This window comes from Lutra lutra, chromosome 11 (genome assembly GCF_902655055.1).
Source record: "Lutra lutra chromosome 11, mLutLut1.2, whole genome shotgun sequence".
In the NCBI taxonomy this organism is placed as follows: domain Eukaryota; kingdom Metazoa; phylum Chordata; class Mammalia; order Carnivora; family Mustelidae; genus Lutra; species Lutra lutra.
The window spans coordinates 41,591,483-41,612,437 of NC_062288.1; the positions used below are offsets into that span (position 1 = coordinate 41,591,483).

The window sequence follows — 20,955 nt, forward strand, 5'->3', positions numbered from 1 at the left end:
GGGGAAAAAAATGGCTTTTTTCCCATTCAATCTAGTTGAATCCTGGCTCTATAATTTACTAACAGTTTGAGTTCTGCAAGACCGCCATATGCAAAATGAGGATAATTATATCTACCTTGCAGGGCTGCTGAGAGGATGTGAGATATTGTCTATAAAACATCTAAGTCATAACTAATCACATGATAGCTGTTTAATATGTATAGATTCAATTTTTATTCACCAGATTTTCATTGAGCACCACCCTGGTACTGAGTACCCAGTTACATACTTATTGACATAAATCAGATTACACCTGCACTTTGTAGACATTTACAATCTGGCTGGAAAGACAAATCAATATAGAAGTAAATATGAGCATGTGAATTAGCTATGATAAAGATATTAAGAGAGAATGTAAGACTATGAGGCACAAATGTTTAATTCTACCTTAAGAAATTAAAAAATTTCATATAGCAGAGGAGATATTTGCTCTGAACAAAAAAAAGTAGGAATCATATCTAATCTGATAGAAAAGAAGAGGAACAGAAGTTCAGGAAAAGGAAAGAGTATGAGGCATAAAATGATATGAAAAGTTCTAGGGACAATAAGCAGCTCTGTGGGCTCAAATGGACAAAAATAAGGCAACAATAGGGTCACTGTCTAGAGTAGCACTGTCCACTAGAAATATACAATGAGCCACATATGTAATTTTAAATTTTCTATCCACATTAAGGAAGTAATAACATTTTATTTAACTCAATATATCCAAAATATTATCATTTCAGCATATAATCAATATAAAAATCTTATTAGTGATTTTATTTATCATTTAACACGTGTCTTTGAAATCCTTTGTGTATTTAATAATTATAGCACATTTCCATTTAGACTAGCCACATTTCAAGGACTCAGTAACCACATGTGGCTACTGTATTAAATAGTGTTTGAGGAGGCCAGAGGCTCAGGTCAGAACCATGGAGAGTACCAACAATTAAGTGGGGTGGGAGTGGAAGACCACAGAAATGTCCTGTGAGGAGTTGAGGAAAACAGTGGCTGAGAAAAAGAAATGGGAACTCCAAAAATAGTGTGATAGAAGTCAGAAAAGAGAATTTCAAAAGGAACTCATCATCTCCAAAGACAAACTCCTACTCCTCCCCTTACAGACCCAATCATCTTCCAGCATTCTCTGTCTCAGTGAAGAGCACAATCCCTCCATGAGTCAAGCCAGAAGGAGTCATGCTTGACACCTCTCCCTCCCTTACTCACCATGTGTAATGCATCGCCACCGCTTTTCCATATGTCTTCTAAATCTCTCTCAAATCCATCTACCTCTTTAATCCTTTAACATGCCTCTTTAGTCTACCTCAAAGTAAGATCACCTCTTGTTCAGACTACAACAAAGTCTTTAGTACCCTACACACATCCATCATAGTACACTTTAATTTATTCCTCCCATTGCTGCCAACATGATCTTTTAATTTTAGTTTTTTTTTAAATTTTTTACAAATATTTTATTTATTAATATGAGAGAGAGAGAGAGAGCCAGAGAGAGAGAGCCTGAGCAGTGCGGAGAGGGAGAAGCAGCCTCCGCTGCTGAGCAGGGACAGAATTTACCTCTTCTTGAATAATACAATTATAAACAATGTAATCACACTTTGGGGTCTTAACATTAGAAAGATACTTTAGCAACTTCTTTTTTTTATTCCTGATGCAGGGCTCAATCCCAGGACCCTGAGGTCATACCTGAGCCAAAGGCAGACACTTAAATGACTGAGCCAACCAGGCAACCCTTAATTTTAGTTTTATCTTTAATCCAAGTGAAACCATTTGAGGACCTTCCCTTTGCTCCTGGGGGAAAGACAGAGCTCTTTATAAGACTTGTGAGCCCCTGCATGGTGTGGTCCCATGGGCTTTCCAGTCCCTTCTGTAACTAGTTGCTTCTTCACTCACCACCGTAGCAGCATTAACCTTTGTTCAGTTCCTTGTACTTGCCAGGCTCCCTTCTGCCATACGATCATAACACATGCTATTCTATCTATATGGGGTGTTCTTACCTTCCTTTTTTCCTGGTCAACCCTTACTCATCCTTCAAATCTTATTTTAAGCAGCACAGCTTCAGAGAGGGCCTCTCTGATCAGGTGAAATTCCTATCCTAGAGGTATTGATAGCACCATTTTCCTCTTTTTCTAAGTATTCATTATAATTACAACTCCCCCTAGATTGTTGGGAGGGTGTCCTGTGACTTTGCTCAGTTTTGCACTGTCAATACTTAGCTAATTGATAACATTCCCTCCACCATTCAGGCAGCAAACACTTACTGAGCAGCAGCTTGGGAGCTGGTACCATGCTAGCTGCTGGAGGAAACCGGAAACAAAACAGTTCTCAGCTGAGGGGGTTGGGAATCTGGAGATGTTCCTTTGGAGTTCCCTCTGATTTAGTTAGGTTTTCAACCAAAAGTAGCTATATATAAATTACATAGTGATATCAAGTACCTATTACACACAGTGTCTCCTGCAAACTTACCCAAATAAAATTAAACATTTTCTTTTCAGCTGAAGGAATAACAAATTCCTAAGGTTACACTGTATGGGAAGTCAGCTAGGAGAACACAACATGCCTTATTCCTGGCATCAGCTCTAACCAAAGTCAACATCTTTCCTTGCCCTAAGATAACAAATAATGAGTGGTTGTCCAAGACTCTGAATTTTTTGAGGACAGAATTTACCTCTTCTTGAATAATACAATTATAAACAATGTAATCACACTTTGGGGTCTTAACATTAGAAAGACACTTTAGCAACATCTTTTTTTATTCCTTCCCAAATAAGTGTAGCACCGACTGTAATATTTTAAGTCTTGTGACAAACATTCTCATACTTTCCAAATGGAGGAAAATGGTGGATGAGCATGCTGCTTAAAATAAGATTTGAAGGATAGGTGCGGAATGATTTGAGTATAGCCAAGATACTGTCCTAGCTGGAACTAGGTGAAAATGTAATGAAAATTGTAGTATTATACTAGATTTTAATAACTCAACTCATTTTCTTGATTGCTATTAGATTAAACCACATGAAGTTGATAACATTCAACCCTGATCAACCCATAAAAAAGATATTCATATGGTCAACCTATTAGGAAAGTCATACTTCATATATAATAAAATCTAAGGAACTGTATGTCATTGTCCCTAAAAGGAAGGACTGCTTAGCAGCCCATCAGGAGAGTTTTTAAGAATCTCAGCTCGGGTGGACACTCCTTGGACTTTTATTGCAATAAAAAAGCCTTACCCTTGGAATTAACTTAATATTCCCTGTTGCGATGCTTTTGCAATTTACTTGAATTGGGGACATTCATGTGATTTTTTTTTTTTTTTTAAATTCTGACATCCCTCTGAAGACCCTGCAGTAACTGATTCAGTTCCACATTAGTGCCCAGCTTGACTGGGCATGTGGGTTAGACTCAGCACCTTTACGTTAGCAGCATTTGGGGCTTCTTGATCCATCAGAGTTTTTACCTTGGCAGTCTCTGTGCACATGCACACACATGTATGCACGCATGTGCACACGCACACACACAGCAGCGTACCCCTCCTGCTGAGAACCGTATGCATCAGAGATTTGGGAATGAAAATCATCTGCCTTGAAGCCATTGGCTGACATACCACATGTTCTGGCAGCCAGTTCAAGTTGTCACTATCAGTTTTCTCATGTCAGATGAGTTAATAAGCTCATTTAGAGTCCTGGTGGGCAGATGTGCATGTAGGTCAAAGCCCTTTCCACAACAACAATTGCTGGATTACTAATTATTTTTTTCCCTTTAATTAGGCCCAGGACAGAAATAGCATTTAAACTTTGACATCTCCAAAGAGAAAACATTCACATAGTTTGGCAGCTTGGCTCCAATCTTCATTCAACAGATAGGTATAATTAAAATTGTAAAGGGACTCTTCCCTTTACAAGGGCATCGATACTGAGCAGTCACAACTGTTCAAAGTTGTTAGCTGCCCGGGGAACCAGAAGACCCATCATTGGTTTGAGACAATTGGAAAAACTGACACGTTCAAGTACTCGGACTTAAAATGCTTTAGTGAAGCAAAAAAATAGTCATTCTGTGAAGAGATCCATAACTTTAAAGTTTTTCTCCTTGATTAATTCTCTATACTAGGAATTGTTGATTCCTATGTATGTTTCACTTGGTTTGTGTCCCATCAAGTTAAAAGGAATTATATCCTATTTAAAAATCATGATTTTTTTTTTTTTAATGGTTGAAAGCAACATCATGATGTCAGGAGATTGTTAGATTTCTGAATTGTGTGAGAGCTGAAATAAAACTATATAGCCTGTTTGTTTGAGGAGGAAGTTTAAAATTCTTCATAGTTGTTCCTATCTGTAGTGTTGAACTATTTCCAAACCATAACTGAAATATTGGATACATTTAGTGAGTTGACCTTCTAAAGTTGCAAAACTAATGTTGAGTCGAATCAGGTATTTAAATAATGAACAAAACAAGAATGTATTTTTAAAACTACTAAATCTTCATTAATGGTAATTCTGTTCAAAAATAGTGATGTTATAGAAAACATGAGACTTTAAGTTGTATATTTGAAACTGTAAAAATAAATAAATAAATAATAAGTTCCAAGTCTTCTTGCCTCTCTTAAAAAAAGTGGAAGTATAGGGGCGCCTGGGTGGCTCAGTTGGTGAAGTAGCTGCCTTTGCCTCAGGTCATGATCTCAGGGTCCTGGGATTGAGCCCTGTGCTGGGCTCCCTCCTCAGTGAGGAGTCTGTTTTTCCCTCTGCCTTTCCCTCCACCCTCTTGGGCTCTCTCTGTCTCTGTCTCTGTCTCTAACTCAAATAAATAAATAAAACCTTTTTTAAAAAATGGAAGTAGAAGAAAACATTCAGTTATTAAATGCAAGAAGATTTTCATGGGTTACGTCAACACTTTTCTCTTTCCCTTTATTATCCCAATATCTTGGAAAAATGGTCAGAATTCCTAGCTATTGTATCCTTCTCCTCTGTCACCTCCCCAAGCTCTCTTATCAAAACCGCTTCCTTAAAGATTCCTAATAATTTCAAAGATGACAAACTTAAATGACTCTTTTAGGCTTTTGCCTGTTTGACTTCTCTACATAGGTGTTGATAACTCATTCCATTTAAATACTCATTCACTCATTCATTCAGCAAATACTTCATTGTTGCATAGAACAATTTTTTCTCTCAGATGTGACAGTGGTTCTCCTGACCCACATTGTCACTGCATCTTCTGCCTTGGATTTTTTTTTTTAAACAATGAAGGATCTGCACGTATTTGTCCAATTTCATATCTGAAAGAAGGCTAGCAGTGTTTAAAGGAATAATGCATAGAAACTAACAGGAAATTACCAGCTACCAAAAATATGTGCATGGGCTCTCCCCATAGTTATTACAAAGGTTGACAACCAGCCCTCTTTTTATTTTTATTTTTTTTCCAGCCCTCTTTTGAAAATTGACCTCTTTTCATGGGGCATTTTGAAGAAAACCGGATGTTGTGTAGAAGTGTTTACTATGTTTATAGTTTTAATTTTAGGATTTGTACATTTAGTTTTTATCTATTAAACTTCTTCAGAAGAATACCAGCTACATGAAAAATACATATTGTACTTGGAAACCTCAAGAAATTAGGTGAAACCTTGACAGAGTTAGAGAATGAGGAATAGGGATCCAAGAATCATGGTGTGGTGCAGAGGCATGGAGTGGTCTAACTGATGTGCCCGCACTCCTCTTGAAGCGTGGATCCCATTTATTCATGGATATGAGGTCCTTTGTTCATTTTGGATGGATGGATCAATACTTGATTCACTGGAGATTATTTACCCTCACTATATCTATTTATTAAACCAGACAAGACTGGTGCTACTCTCTGTTGTGGTTTTTTTGTTTGCTTGTTTATTTTGTTGTTGTTTTTGTTTGTTTGTTTAGTCACCTCAGAAGTAAAAGTGAGTTAAGACAAAGTCTCATACATAAAAGGACTCTGAGTTTCTCACACTTGGTTGTAGTACAAGAAGAAAAATCTTAGAGGATAAAAGCCCTGCAGAAATATATAAATGTCCTGGGGTAAAACAATGTAAAAGATTATGAGAAGCAAGGTAATTCATTCATTAAGATGAGTTAATACAGAATATAATATCATAGACTTTCTAATTGTTGGAGGATTAACATGTGGTACTTCGACTTGGGAAAGCCTATCAGGGATATTTCCTAGTGCTCTTTGGCCCTAGCACTAAAGCTCTAGTACTAGAATACTCCAACATGTCACAAGCTATTTTCTGCTTACGCTACAGTGAGCAGGCCCTCTTCCCAGGAGCACAAAGAGGGTCTTGGAAAGAGCCAATTTGCATGAGATCTGAGAAGGAAATACCCTTCCAAAATAACCTCAGAAAGACATCAAGAAATGGCAAAAATTACCTAATGTGGGTTGGGCACACCCAGCATTCTACTGTGTTTACTTGTACAAAACTAATTTTGTAACTTGTTCTCTGTGATTTGAAAGCCCTACCAATCTTGAGCCATTTTTCTCGTTATGAGAGGGCCCATTCTAGGACCAAATGGGATTCCAACTGAAACATCACAATAGCCTTGGAAGTTGGCGGTAGGGTTCTTAGGTACTCATTTTTTCCTCAGAAAGAGCACTGTGCTCTCTTCAGAGTTACCGCATTTTCCCTTTGGTCCTAGGGATAAGGCCCTTGTGTGATTATTATGCTAATTGATTTTAGAGATTGATGGGATGGTCTTCTTGTGAGTGCCACTGTATGACCTTCTTCTATGGGGGAGGCTGAAGTGGCCTGAGAGCCACAGCATCATTCTGAGAAACATCTATGTTTTGTTTCTAAGACAACAAGGTCATTCAGGGCAAAATAGGCGCTATTTTACATGTGGAAAATATTAATGACAGAAATGATTTGCAAAACTGGGCCAGCATCACATTTTTCCTTGATTTATCACACGCTATTTTTTCCTTTTGTTCTTTGACCACCTTTCTGCAAATGCTTTGATGAAGAAAACCCAACTACTAGAGCAATAGAATAGGACTGTAGCTCTTGAGAGAAACCATTCATAACTTCAAAGACATAGACAGGCCCCATCTAGAAACTCTTATGGAATCTTTGCAAATGTTACAAGTCTAAAGGTTTTCTGTTTGAAAGTTTCCTAAGAAACAAAATATTTGAAATGCACATTACTGGTTTCTTTTTCCCATACAATTCCCATCCTTCTCTTCCTGCATTTTCAGATGAACATTATAACCAAATAGAAATGCACCTCTCAACAGACTGTTGTTTCCAGCCAAACTTCAAGCGAAAGGGGACAGAAGCAATTTCTATACTGTCCCAAAGAAATGCATTTATCTCAGGTCAAATACTCAGGAGATTCAGCAATATTCCTAAGAAGATAAATATAATATGGTGGTTAAGAGCAGATTGGCTGGGTTTGAGTCCTGGCTCTATCCCTTATCAGCTATATAGATTAGAATCCACTGCCTACCCTCTCTTTCCTTGAGTAGCCTAATCTGTATCATGGGGATAAGACGAGGTCATGTTTCAAAAGGTGGTATTATGTTAAGTGAGTATTTAGAACTATTTACCTGTACATAGTAAATATATAATAAATGCTATTGATTATTACAGAAGTTTCAAAATAAATAATCCTCCTATGCCCACTAGAAAATACAGAATTACTAGGTTTTAGAGAATTTTTTGCACAATTTACAATAGCAATTTCTTTTTTTTTTTTAAGATTTTACTTATTTATTTGACAGACAGAGATCACAAGTAGGCAGAAAGGCAGACAGAGAGAGAGGAAGAAGCAGGCTCCCTGCCGAGCAGAGAGCCCGATGTGGGGCTCGATCCCAGGACCCTGAGATCATGACCTGAGCTGAAGGCAGAGGCTTTAACCCACTGAGCCACCCAGGCGCCCCTACAATAGCAATTTCTTTAAAACATTTTATAATTAGATGGTAATGCATAAAAAATGTCATTATAAATATAACATTTTTCCAGATTGAGGATAAACGTATATTAAGTCTTCAAGATGTAGAATTACATTCTGAGATACAAGATGAAATCATTCTCTGAATTCTGACTTTTAAGATAATATACTAATAAATGGATAAAATTTTTTAAAAATTAATGATCAATGCAGCATGCATCTCTGGTTGACAGACCCAAAGAAAGGTAGAAATTAGTAATAGTCTTAAAGTATGTGTCAAGAGACTACTTAATTTGTGACCTTAAACCAGAAATATTACTAAAAGGAAAAAGAAAAAGCCATTCCCACTTCATTTCGAAGATTTTCTAGATAAGGACATCTTTTCAGTTGACAATGAGCTTTGTACATTCACATCTAGATGTTTTCTAGATTTGGACACCTAGATATGGACATCTTTTCAATTGACAGTGAGCTTTGTGCATTCACCTGGCAGTGAATTGTGTGATTAAAACCCAAGTGGTAATTTTATATTATGTATCCTTTACCACAATTTATTTGTTTTTATTTTTTTCAAGATATTATTTATTTATTTTATTTGACAGACAGAACAGGGAGAGGGGCGGAGGGAAAGAATCCCAAGCAGACTCCAGGTTGAGCATGGAGCCCTACTGGGGCTCAATCTCATGACCCTGAGATCATGACCTGAGCTGAAACCAAGAGTCGGACACTTAACCACCTGAGACATCCTAGTGCCCCCTTAACCACAATTTAAAAAAAAATTTTTTTAAGAAGACCTTGGCAAATTCATAAAAAGTATTCAAATACTTAGGGTGATGTGAAAGCATGAAATTTTCAAGAATGAAATGTTATCACCTCAGATAATTGTAACTTCCCCTAAACACTCAACTATATTTATTCTAAGATTTAATGCACTGTTGGAATTAGAAGCTAAATTTTGTTTAAATAAGTGTATGTGGGGCACCTGGGTGGCTCAGTCAGTTAAGAGTCTGCCTTCAGCTCAGGTCACGATCCTCTGCTCAGCAAGGAGTCTAATTCTCCCTTTCCTTGTGTGCTATTTCTCTCGCTCCCGCTCTCAAAAATAAATAAAATCTTAAAAATAAGTAAGTAAGTAAGTAAGTAAGTTTATATTAAAAGGAAAACCTAAATAGTAATTGTATGGAACATGAATAGAAGGCAACAATCATGGCACCTTTTGATGGACTGCTACTAACCATCTCCCAAAGCGCCCCACTCCTAGCCCTCCACGGGTGATCTCCAAAGCTGATGAGCCCAGTTGTGCCTCTGCCTCAGGCCAGCCACATGATTTCCAGACTTCTCTTCTCATTTTCCAAAATGAAAACTTTGGGCCAGGATGATCTCAAACATCCCTGGTGGCTCAAACATTCTATAATTCTGTCACTGTTGCAAACTCCAACCCCGATCCCTGATTTTAAGCCTCTTTTTCACAAACATGAAAATTTACATCTTAGGTAACTAAAGAATCCTAGAAGTAAGTGTTGATTGTCAAAATATTTTTTTCTTGCTTCAGAATCTTACCACAGCCAAAGTAATTTTATAAAAACTTCTACTCAGTATTCAAGAGATACATTTCTTTTCCCCAGACAGAATTAATCATAGGCAAGGACTGGAAAAGGCAGTTTCCCCAGATGAAGCTTAAGCACACTCCCACTGAGAAGCTCATTCTATTTTAATTTGCCAATTAAAAGTGGCCTGGGAAATCACACATTGTCGTTATCTCATTAAAAATGCTATACTTGTCACTCTCTTTCCTCTCTCTGGAAAAAGAACACTCACGTAGCCCAACTGCTCCCCACAGCTTCCATCTGACAGCCCCCTTAAAAGACTGGCTCTATCTAGTGTCCACTGGGGAGGGCACCTTCTGCTGTTCTTGCTGCCACAAATTCCACAGATCTCTGGTCACTAACAACACTATTGGATATTTACTATATCCATGAAATTTACTGAGCACTGAGAAGAGTTTAAAAGGTACTAAGAAGCTTGTTTTCAGCAAATTAATGGCCACCCTCATTAAAAAACAGAGCCTTATAACTAGATCTGTTAAATATCCCAGCCAAACCATCTTTGGGTTCTATTTGGCTCTTCCTCAACCCCTCCTGCTATCTCACCTGCTTATCTGTGGAATGACATCACAAGCCCAGTACTGATGGTTGAGGTTACACTCCTGTAAATATTTCTAAAAGCTTGATTTTTGTTGGCATGACCCTTACAAATTTCCTTCTTTTATAAACTATATATTGAGTTGACATCACATATGGGGAAAAACAGTGATTTGAACTGGTTATTTGTTACTGCTTTTCAGTTTCTAGTGAACCATAAAGTGACTAAAAAGCAGGAGTAAGAAGGAAATACTGCAAAGACTCTTCATAATGGCTCGTATTTAATAAATGCACCTTTGAGTAACATAATAATAGATAAATCTATGCCACTGACTTTCTGCATGTACTTGAACCCAATTCTGTGTCTACACCTACAGGTCATTCTCCTTGTCTCTGTGTCTGTCATCCTCTGATTACTTTACAACTTAAAGATACATCCTCAAAGAGCCCACTACCTTCTGCTTAATAAAAACACACACCTCTATAGCTCACTAGGGGAAAGGAACTCTGCCTGTCTTTAATCAAAGGGTATGATTACCTTATTGCCTTGAAATCCCTTCGGGCCTGGATCCCCTGGAGGTCCACTAATGCCCTGCTCCAAGGTGAAAACCAAGAATTAGTTCTGTATACAAAAAGCCAACCAGGAAGGAATTGTTCATTAGGGTCCCTAGGAATGCTGAAGTTAGAAGTCAGACTATAGATCTGGTTACCTGGGGGTTGCATGTGACTGGGAAGTGGAATGAGATAAAATTGCTCATGTCTTATAGGCTGTTTCTAAAATAGTACTTAAGCTCAGAGCAAACATTTATTCACGAGGTGTTTGCTTTCTGTGTTGCCAACCTTACTGGACACTCTTTTCAAAAAATTTTGAATGAACACTTTAAAAACATTTTTAAATATTTATATTTAATATAAATAAAAATTCAGTTTATAACTGTTGGAGTTTCTAATGAAACTGTTCATTTCTAATGAAACTGTTCATCAATAACTGTTGGAGTTTATAAAAGTTGGAGTTTCTAATGACCCCATGATAACCAGAGTTACTGCCCTGCCCCAAGACAATTCTAGGCCAAAGCAAAGGAGTTGATGGTTAACCAGATGCTGTCTAGAAAATTTTGGGTCAACTTATAATTTTTAGTAGACTTTTTGAAATACTGCAATTAACACATATCCTCCCCCTATCAAAACTTTAGAGCAGGCCACTCCCCAGACTGGGGGGGGAGAAAAAACAACCTGATCTAAATTATTGTTTGAAATCCTTGGAATATGTTTAACTTAAATAAATGCCTTAAATAATTATTCCATGTTATTGAGCATTAAGTACTTATAAAGATGGAACAGTACAAATACTGTAATGTAGATAAAATGCATAGTTCTTCCAACTATATTACAGCAGCAAGGCAAAAATAGTTACATCCTGTTTTTAATTGCTTTGGATTTATCAGTATTCCTAGACCCAAATTTTTAGACTTTTATCCCTCTACTAAGTAAACCCATCTGCTGGTACCTATCTTTGGAGAGCCTGAATTAGTTATTCACAACATTAGGGCAGTGATTGCCAAACTTTGTTGCACATTGGAATCACCTGGGAATCTTTAAAACTACTGATGCCTGGCTTCAATCCCTAGACATTCTGATTGAATTATCAGAGACAGCAAACCCGCACAGGGGGTTTTAAGAGCTTCCCTGGCGATTCTAGTGTTATTATTTTAATCTAATCTAATCAGACACAGACTTACCTGAAGTCCTCTGGGTCCCTTTGGTCCATGTGGTCCTAAGGATCCCTGTGGAATCAAATGAATGGCAAGTTGCTCTAAATATCCATCATCAAACTGCAGTGATTTTAGGTGGAGGAGAAGGGAATGTGTTCTCAGTAATGGCCAATCTTCCCAGATTAACCAAACAGCAAAGCCAACAGATGCAGAAGCACTGTTAACAAAATGATCCTAATTAATAAGCCAACTTGAGGTCAAGTTTCCCTTTAGTAAACTCCATGAAAACACTATTTTAGATGTAAGTCCTTCACCTGTATATTGAAAATTTGATCAGAGTAAAGAATTTATTTCTTAAGATTCTTTAGAAAGCAGCACACTTAGTGGAATATTGTTTCTTTCCAACAAGGCAAAGTCAGTTCAACTAACAATGTAGTGAGTTTCCCCATAAGATCACTCTTCTGCCCATCTTCAAGACATGCAACTTAACAGTGTTCATACTCAACCCTCTTTTAATGGAAAGTATTTTGATATGTTCCATAACTAGGAAACCCTTTAAAATTTATTTTTATGAGAATATAATACAGTCTAGTTTCTCTTTTCTCAGTTTCTTTTTTCTCACCAAAATATAACCTGTTCATAACAGATGAACCTTAGCAATTATAGAAAAAAGCAAAGAAACAGGGGAGGAAAAATCACATAGAAGCAACTGCCGTTAACATTTTAGGCCATATATGCAATAATTACGTTTCTTTAAATAATTTGATTGAAGGGCATATGCAACTTTGTGTCGTTCTTATCTGGTCTTCCACTGTATCAAAAATATTTTTCCATGTCATTAAAAACGTAATGGAATAATATTCAAGAATATGAATCTATCACACTTTACTTACTCATTTCCCTAGTATTGACATTAAAATTATTTCTGATGATTACTATTTTAAATAATATTATAACGAACATCTTTGTATATAAGTCATGTCCCTCTTCTGATGGATTCCTAAAGATGATGTTCTGGAAGAGGATGACAGACACAGAGACAATGAGCACATTCAAGCCTCTCTCACTCTCTTTTATGTCTCGCACCACACATGGAAAGATAAAGCAAAACTTCCCTCCATAGAGTTTGTTCAGATTTCCGTTCTTACTCCCTGAGTAGAGAGCGTATATCTTCACCTTACACACTCCCCATCAGTGCTGAGTATTATGTATTGTCTCAGGGTTGGCTAGTTTGATAAGTGAAATAATATTTTCATGTGTTAATTTCACTTATTTGATGGCTAATATATTTGGATTTTTTTTTTCATTTACTAACCATTTATATTCCTTCGCTTGTGTCTCTTCAAGTTCTTTGCATGTTTGACTTAGGAACTTATATGAACTCCTCATGTCAAGGACACTATTTCCCTGACTCTAGTCATGTCCTTTTTTTTTTTTTTTTTTTCAGATTTTTACATCTCTGACACTAAGATGTGTCTTACCATCAATTCCATCTTCTGTTTATAATTGACACCACTTTTTCTTTCTTTTTGGCACAGAAAATAATAGGACATTTAACAATCCCTGACATCTTAGTCAACGAAATATGATATTAATTCTTTTTCAGCCATTTTCATTTCAAATAGTTTTCACGGTTACTGTTTCACTCTCATTTTTGTTCTTCTGTGTCCCTTCTTTTATACTTTCAAGTCCTTGTCTGTCTCCCATTTTCAATTATCCTCTGGGCAGAATCTATTCATTACTATAGTTTCATTTTGCCCAGAGATAATTACCAAGGCTACATTTTTCAGATCCATCTGGCCTTTAACTCCGTAGTACTTTAAAAGCTTTCACAAAGTCTCAGGCTATTTAAAATGGTTAGTTACTAGGCCGGTGTCATTATCTTATTCTCTGCTTTTCACCTTTTGCCCATTTTTCCCCCTTGTCTCTCTCCCATAATTAAGATACAGATATTGAAAGAGTTGAGTGTCTTGGTAGCATGCTGTTCATAGTTCTTAACTATAATGAAAATTATTTTTACTCTGTACAATTTGGATCCTTTGTCATTACATTTCAAGGTGCTCTCTGTATATTTCTGGTCCATTAAGGAACTGCTTACCATATTTAATGTTGTCTCCAGTTTAAATACTTTATTCATATTCATTTTTTAGCGAAAGGTAAATACCATTCCAATTGCTTGTGGCTTACTGCAATTTCAAAATTTCAAACCCCTGCCTTACCTAGTTCTGCCACATTATTTATAATTATTTCATTAACTTATCCCATAGAGTTCTTCTCTCTATTTTGGAAAGTGCTTGCTGTCGGTGTTTACATCTGAAAAACAATTCCACTTCGACCAGATTGGAGCTTGGGTTGACTTTGCAGGTTAAATTATTCTTTTCCCCATAACGTTCTGTAGGTCTGGCCTCAAAGGTTAGGGGGCCGCAAGGCAAGGCCTTAAAGGTCCATAAGACCTTTGGGGGCTCCATTAGCTAATGTTAGGTATGGCTTTGTTTTCTGCTTCACATTTTACAGATTTGAAAATGGGACCAATGACTTTCCAACTCCAGTAGTGAAAGCAAGGTAATGAATCCCAGGAATTTCCTCTTAAGGAAACTTAGACCCCAAGGTATCACAGTTGTTAGCATTTTAAAAACTTGTTCCTTACTTTGTCGCCTTTTATTCCTGGTTTGCCACACTGTCCACTTTCTCCCTGAAAAATAAATAAATGAAATAAATAAGAGGACATTGGCAGTCATTCAGGGTTAGGATTTTTAAAAAAGATTTCTTGTGACATAAGCACTTTTCTGGGTCATACACATGTTTATCCTCAATTGTGGGTTGTTTGGGCATTGCCCTCTGGAAAGTTTTACCCAGGAGTCATCCTTAACTCAACAGAATCAAATCCGTGACACCATCTAGTGAGGCTTTATGTTGCTGAGAGGTGGATGAAATTAAAAGGACAGAAACTAAGGTTTACTGAGCATCTAACATATGCTCTTTGCGTGTGTGATTTAATTGAGTCCATATCACAGCTCAGTGAGATCAGTTTACACTTTTGTTTTGGAGATGAGAAAATTTAGGCTCAACAAGATGACTTCCCTCTATCAAGTAGCTCAGACTCACAGTCCCTGCTTTTTTCCACAACATGATACCCCATCCTGAGTACCAACTTTGATCAGTTAGTAGTAAGAACAAGGTCCTGAGACCATGCCATGGGTTGGTGAGAAAAGGAGCCATGAGGAATTAACAAGAGGGGACAGGCAGCGTGGCAAGCATGCTGTTACTTCCCATCATCTCACTCTCCAGTCCTGCCTTTCCTGGAATAGCAATGGAAAAAAGAACTAACATTTAAGTTATGTTTTGCGGTTTATGATCAATGTTATTTTGCAGACCTTATCTCGGTTAAGCTGCCATCAACTGTCTGACGTAGCTATTATTAGCCCAAGTTTACAGACTGAGAATTTGTGATTCCAAAGGTTAAGTAACTTGCTCATGTAGAATGAGAATTGGGACCTCTGAATACCAATCCATTGTATCAGACTTCTAAGACTTTGAGTAATTAGAACTAAAAGGTATAAAAGGCAATTAGAAAAACAACTAAAGATAGAATGTTCAACTGCTTTCATATTTTTTTTTCTGAACCTCAAAGCAATTCCTTCTAAAAATTTCTTTTATTTGAGCATAACTGACACACAGGGTTACATTGGTTTCAGGTATACATCACGGTGATTCAGCTTCTCTATATATGACATGGTGCTCACCCCTGTGTAGTGACTATCTGTAACCATACGACACTATTACAATATCATTCACCCTGTTGCCTAAAAGCAATTCATATCTTTAAGCTCTGGCAACTCAGCTGGAGAGGTTAAATGAGTTACTTACATGTACCTGCCAGCCAGTGACTCCTAGTCTAGTGCCCTCACTACTGTCTTTCTGCCGCTGCTGTATAGTCCACAAGCCGTAAGGCACACTACGCAAAGCGCCACCACACCGTGACATAAGAAGCTTGGGCTCAGTGAACATCAGTGCCCTGCCTCCATTAAAGGATTCACACGGTGAAAATGAATGTCAGCTGAACAGTGTATTTAGTGATACAGTGGATTTCTATTCTGATGCAAGCTTTATCTCATCACAAAATACCAGCAAGCAATTCACAGACCGACAACACGCGGGCAGACCACACTTGGAATACTACTGCTCTAAAGAAGAGAAATAGCAATTGTAACCACCAATCAGGGGTCCAAACTCCAAAGCCTTTACATTACTGCTAATCCCCATAACAGATTATTTTAGATTAGAGAGAGAGAGAGAGAAAGAGGCAAAGGATGTTCAGAGAGATTAAATAGCTTGCCCATGACCACAGGCTTGAGTCTGTTAGATTCCCAGGTCCGTGTTCATCAACCACCCTGCATGGTCTGCAAGTTACTTTCCATTAGCCTAGGGTACTACATGGGGTGTTGCTGGGATCAGGAGCAGGAAAGAAGGAGGTGCAATTCCTCGATCCAGCTATGCCTCTGTTCAAAATCAATCTGCCCTCTCGGCACATCAAACTGAGTCAATCTGACCCAGGAAAACCTGAGCTTTCACTTAGAACAAGTTGAACATTTATTTCTGAATGCAAATGGAAAATCACTCTTGAAGAATCCATTAGAAAGCAATTAATTTAGTAATGTTGGATGGGAATAAAATGAGTCAAGCACCAAAATATAAAACAGAAAAGTACCAAAATACACTCAAAATTCTTTTGGCCTGGATTCACATTCCATTTGTCCAGACAGATTTGTTAGCTATAGGGTCTTGAGGACCAGCATTTGTTTTGGGGGCAGACTTCCATCAATGAAAATATTGTACTCATGTTATTTGCCTCTGCAAAGGCATTTTCTTTTTTGGTGGGCTCAGTAATCCCTGTGGAATGACCACAATTACACAGTTTCAGAGAGCAAGTGCTTCAGAAAGCTATGAACAGATTAGCTCTGTTTCCAGCCTCCGATTTCTGATGCTGCTTTTCCTGGTCAAATTCTGGTTTGAATGTCAATGGTTCAGGGTCACTTTACTCTGACAGCTTGTATTATCCAAATGAGAACTCCACCAGTGATTCTGTAATTTCCCAGAAGGTTAAATGAGTTTTTTCATATATACAAATATACATGAATGTGTGTGTGTGTGTGTGTGTGTGTGTGTGTGTGTGTAAATATATATAGTGTTTGTGGGTAGCTCACATTATAAATCAAGATGGGAGGGCCTGGATAATTTTCTCCAATGTATATAGGACAATTTTATGGTCCTGAAACATTCTTGACTCTCCTGTATTAACATTGGTTCCCTGCCTCTTCGTAATAGTACCTTACATTTATAGACCAGAAAAGAGTTTATAATACATTGTCGCATCCATAATTCCATTTGATTTTCCAGCCACCTTGTAAACTAAGGAAGCCTACGTTAATCCAGTTCTATGCAGATGAAGGAACAGACACTTAACCTGTCCAGTGACTGGGGATGTATTTATTTGCCTGTATGTAGACCCCCCCCCTCTAATATATGCAGGGCCCAGGGCAAGAGTGCAAGGAGAGGCCTACGTACCCTGTATCAAAACTGTTGGAAGCTATATATGAAGCTAGTAAACTACTAATGTTCTAACTTCCCTTTCAACAAATATACCTTCAAAAGGAATACAAAATTAAAGAGTTTTGATATTCTTCAGAGGTCCATGTGCAAGTAGAGCACCATGCCTACAGCCCTGCCCCCTCTTGACTCCACCCCACTTCTGGTTCCTTCTATCATAGGTGGAACCGATGCACGCAAAGGTGCCCCAGGCGGCAGTACAACAAAGCTCCCACCAGGGCCCCCTCCAGCCTCAACAAACAACTTGCATTTTGTTTCCCCTCAGGCCTAGGATAAAGATGGACAGAGGAAAGAAGTGTGTATCTGCCTTCAAAGCAGGCCCAGGCCATTTTGCAGGGACTTCTGGGGTCTTGGTTACCTAACGCGCGATCTAGGTTCAAGGGGGCACAAGCCTCTTGCCCTACAACTTCCTGGCTCTAATGGGGGTCGGGGCCAGAGGAGACCCAGAGCGAGATCTCTGGCCCGGGTCTGAGGTTGTAGACAGACTGAATGAGAGAGGCACACTCTGCTTTCAGATAGACAATCTGCTAACAGAACAGTAGCATGAACCTATGAATGAACCATTGAACACACTCAAAGGTTCTGGAGCTCCCCCTCCAGTTTCCAAACCTGTAATTGGCAAAGAATCCTAAAATAACCTATCAGACCATAACTTTTGTTTGTTTGTCAAATTTAAGCCTCTGGCCTACAAGACACCTACCCAGCTCTACCCAGATATCTGACTGTATGAAATTTGCAGTTCCTAATTTCTTCACCAGCATAAATCTTCTTGATTCTGTGAGAGGGTCTGGTGTCTAGATGTTGTAGGAAGTGAGGCAGCATGAAAGAAACCTAACCATCATGTTGGTGCATCCATGTGTATGTAGAAAGTTGGAGTCTGGATATCTGTGTTGCACGCCTGTTACATTGGGGTTCTCATGCTTGCAGAGATGAAAGAGGCTGGACCCTGATCTCAAGAATCTTAGGGTGCCTTCCACCCCTACAACATGTCCTGTACCTGAAGTTCTACTATTATTTTGTAGTAACAGAGTTCAGAGTACATCTAGGACTTAGGGAATCCAGACTTACAAAAATAAAGGAAAACAACTTTTATTAAGTACATAAATACAGTTAGGTTTCTTTTTCTTTCTGAAATCCTGGTTTCCCTATTGGTTGTTACCAACTTACCTTCTCACCCTTGTACCCAGGAATTCCCTAGTTGAAAAAAGAAAGAAAGAGTAAAACATATTAGAAGACATTGTTGGAGGGAGTATTTGATATTTTTCATTTACAAAGTATAACAAAGCACATTTTTAAGTCAAGGAAACTAAGACCACATACGGAAATGTTAAGCAATGTTACTTCTCTTTGAGCTTAGGGAATGTGCACTGACAAGGGAGAAGAAAAAAACCCACTTTTCCCTTAATTACATTCTATTCTCAGTTCCACATATTTTTTTCAGACCCGGTTCCTTACCCTTGGGCCCACAGCTGAAGGAGAGACTAGACACTGAAACTTGTTGCAGAAGGGACAACCCATAATGCTCCTTTCAGAATTGTTGTATTGACTTTTAAACTATGAACCATCCCAGCTGAGAATGTTCCACAGAGGCTGTTGGAGAAATGGGCTTTGGAAAATGAGCTAAGATAATGGCCTTTCCAATGTATATAAATATTTATATCCATTATGATCCTCCTTTCAAATTTGGCCTGGACTATAGAGCATCAATGAAATAAATGGTTCCTTTATCAATGCTAATGAGACAGTGACCTTTAAGTTCCTATATTTTATCTCCTGCTAACTACAGGGCCGGTGCCTCTGCTCCTCTTCTGTGTCACTCCGGGGAATCCCGCACAGCCTCCTCCATTGTGTCTCTGCCCAAGAGCCCTCTAAGTAATACGCTACTGAATATTACTAAGTGAACTGCGAAATTACCAACTTTCAGCAACAGCAAGCCTTTTCCAAATAGGGTTTCATGTTTTTTTCCTACAACAATAGCTTTTAAGTATGAAAATAGAATTGTAAGACATAGTTTAAGTGAGCTGCAGAAACCAACGGGATAAACAAGCTATTATCGCAGTTACACGTGTCAGACTAGAGAATTCTGCTTTGTGTGACTTTTCTTACAAAAGGACAAAAAGGAAAACCTTGGGGAAGGAAATAACATGTCTCTCCAAATGAGTGGTCACTGAGAAATGGAACATAAAAATAGAACTACAGTCAAAAATATTGTTACACTATAATTTAATTCATCTTGGAAATATTTATTAGCAGAAAGGGTTTGAGTTTTCGTCCTGGGCTTAAAATTAAAGGCCACATTATAGATAGCCAAATTGGGGTTCTTTACGAAGACAACTTATGTTTGCAGCAACTACGAAATGCTAGACTTCCGGCCTCAGGAGCTCCACCCCTGATGGCACACAACCATTCTAAAATCCTATCATTATTTTATGTTAAAAGAGTTCAGACTGTATGTAGGAAGGAGACAACATAGCTTATGAATAGAAACCTTACTTTTTTATTCAGGTTTAAAACATTTTAAGTCAATAGAGGCAAGTTTAAAACTTTAAAAAGAATATAGACTTGGGGTGCCTAGAAACCTTACTTTTTATAGCATCCTCTTCCCCCCGCCCCGTTTTTCTTTCTGAAATCTCTGGTCAATTTATTGTTTGGTGGCTATCAGCTTCCCTCCTTCCTGCCTTTCAGGACATCTTAATTACTAGTTTTAAACCATTCAAATTTAAAATATCCAAAACTGAGCTCATCAGTCTGCCAAATTTTCTTCTGACTTTCCTGTTTCTATTAATGGTACCATCGTATTTCAAATCACACAGAATCAAAAGTTTATAATTATCTTTTCTCTCTACCTGCTCCTTGCATTCCTCTAATCCAACCAGTTGAAATTCTCCACCAGCTTTCACTGCATTTAGTTTTAAATCCATCCTCCCTACCCCTGTCAGTCAGCAGGGCCCTCTGTAACCCACCCCTGCCTATCTCCGTAACCTGTCTACCACCACTCTGCCAAGTCCTGGCTTTCTTTCCATTTCTCCAGGCTGCCAGGCTTATTCCCACTCAAGAGTCTTTGTACCTACTGCTCTCTCGGACTAGAACACTCTCATGACCTTGTTTTATGTTTCCAGAACACATCTCACTGACGAAATCTCATTTGTTCGCATGTTTATTGCTCCCCCTGCTAGAAGACTTCATGAAATAGGAACTGTTTTGCTCACTCCTGTATCCCCAGGAGTGAAGCAGAGGGCCGAGCATATAGCACGTGCTCAATTAATGTTTGCTGACTATATGAATCAGAGTCAGTCCCCAAAGCCTTTTCAGGGTTCTTACAATGGTCTCTTCTTTTCTATTCTATCATCATTGTGCCCAATTCTGTCCAATAGAATGTGGGCCTCATATGTAATTTAATTCCCTAATAGCCACATTAAAAAAGCAACAATGAACAGGTGGAAACAAATTTTTAACAATATACTTTACTGAGGGGCCCCCTGGGTGGTTCAGCAGGTTAAGTGTCTGACGCCTGATTTTGGCTCAGGTCATGATCTCAGAGTTGTGAGATTGAGC

General features: G+C 38.2%; 1 protein-coding gene across 2 annotated transcripts in view; it reads right to left on the bottom strand.

Moving 5' to 3' along the window:
* Nucleotides 1–20,955, bottom strand: part of COL28A1 (collagen type XXVIII alpha 1 chain) — a 151,583-nt gene that overhangs the window by 110,790 nt on the left and 19,838 nt on the right. For both annotated transcript variants that reach the window (XM_047695594.1, XM_047695593.1), the window contains exons 8-11: nucleotides 18,568–18,594; nucleotides 14,441–14,485; nucleotides 11,821–11,865; nucleotides 10,620–10,673 (exon numbers count right to left, since the gene is read on the bottom strand). In XM_047695594.1, coding sequence (XP_047551550.1) covers nucleotides 10,620–10,673; nucleotides 11,821–11,865; nucleotides 14,441–14,485; nucleotides 18,568–18,594 — 171 coding nt within the window. The remainder of the gene's footprint in view (nucleotides 1–10,619; nucleotides 10,674–11,820; nucleotides 11,866–14,440; nucleotides 14,486–18,567; nucleotides 18,595–20,955) is intronic.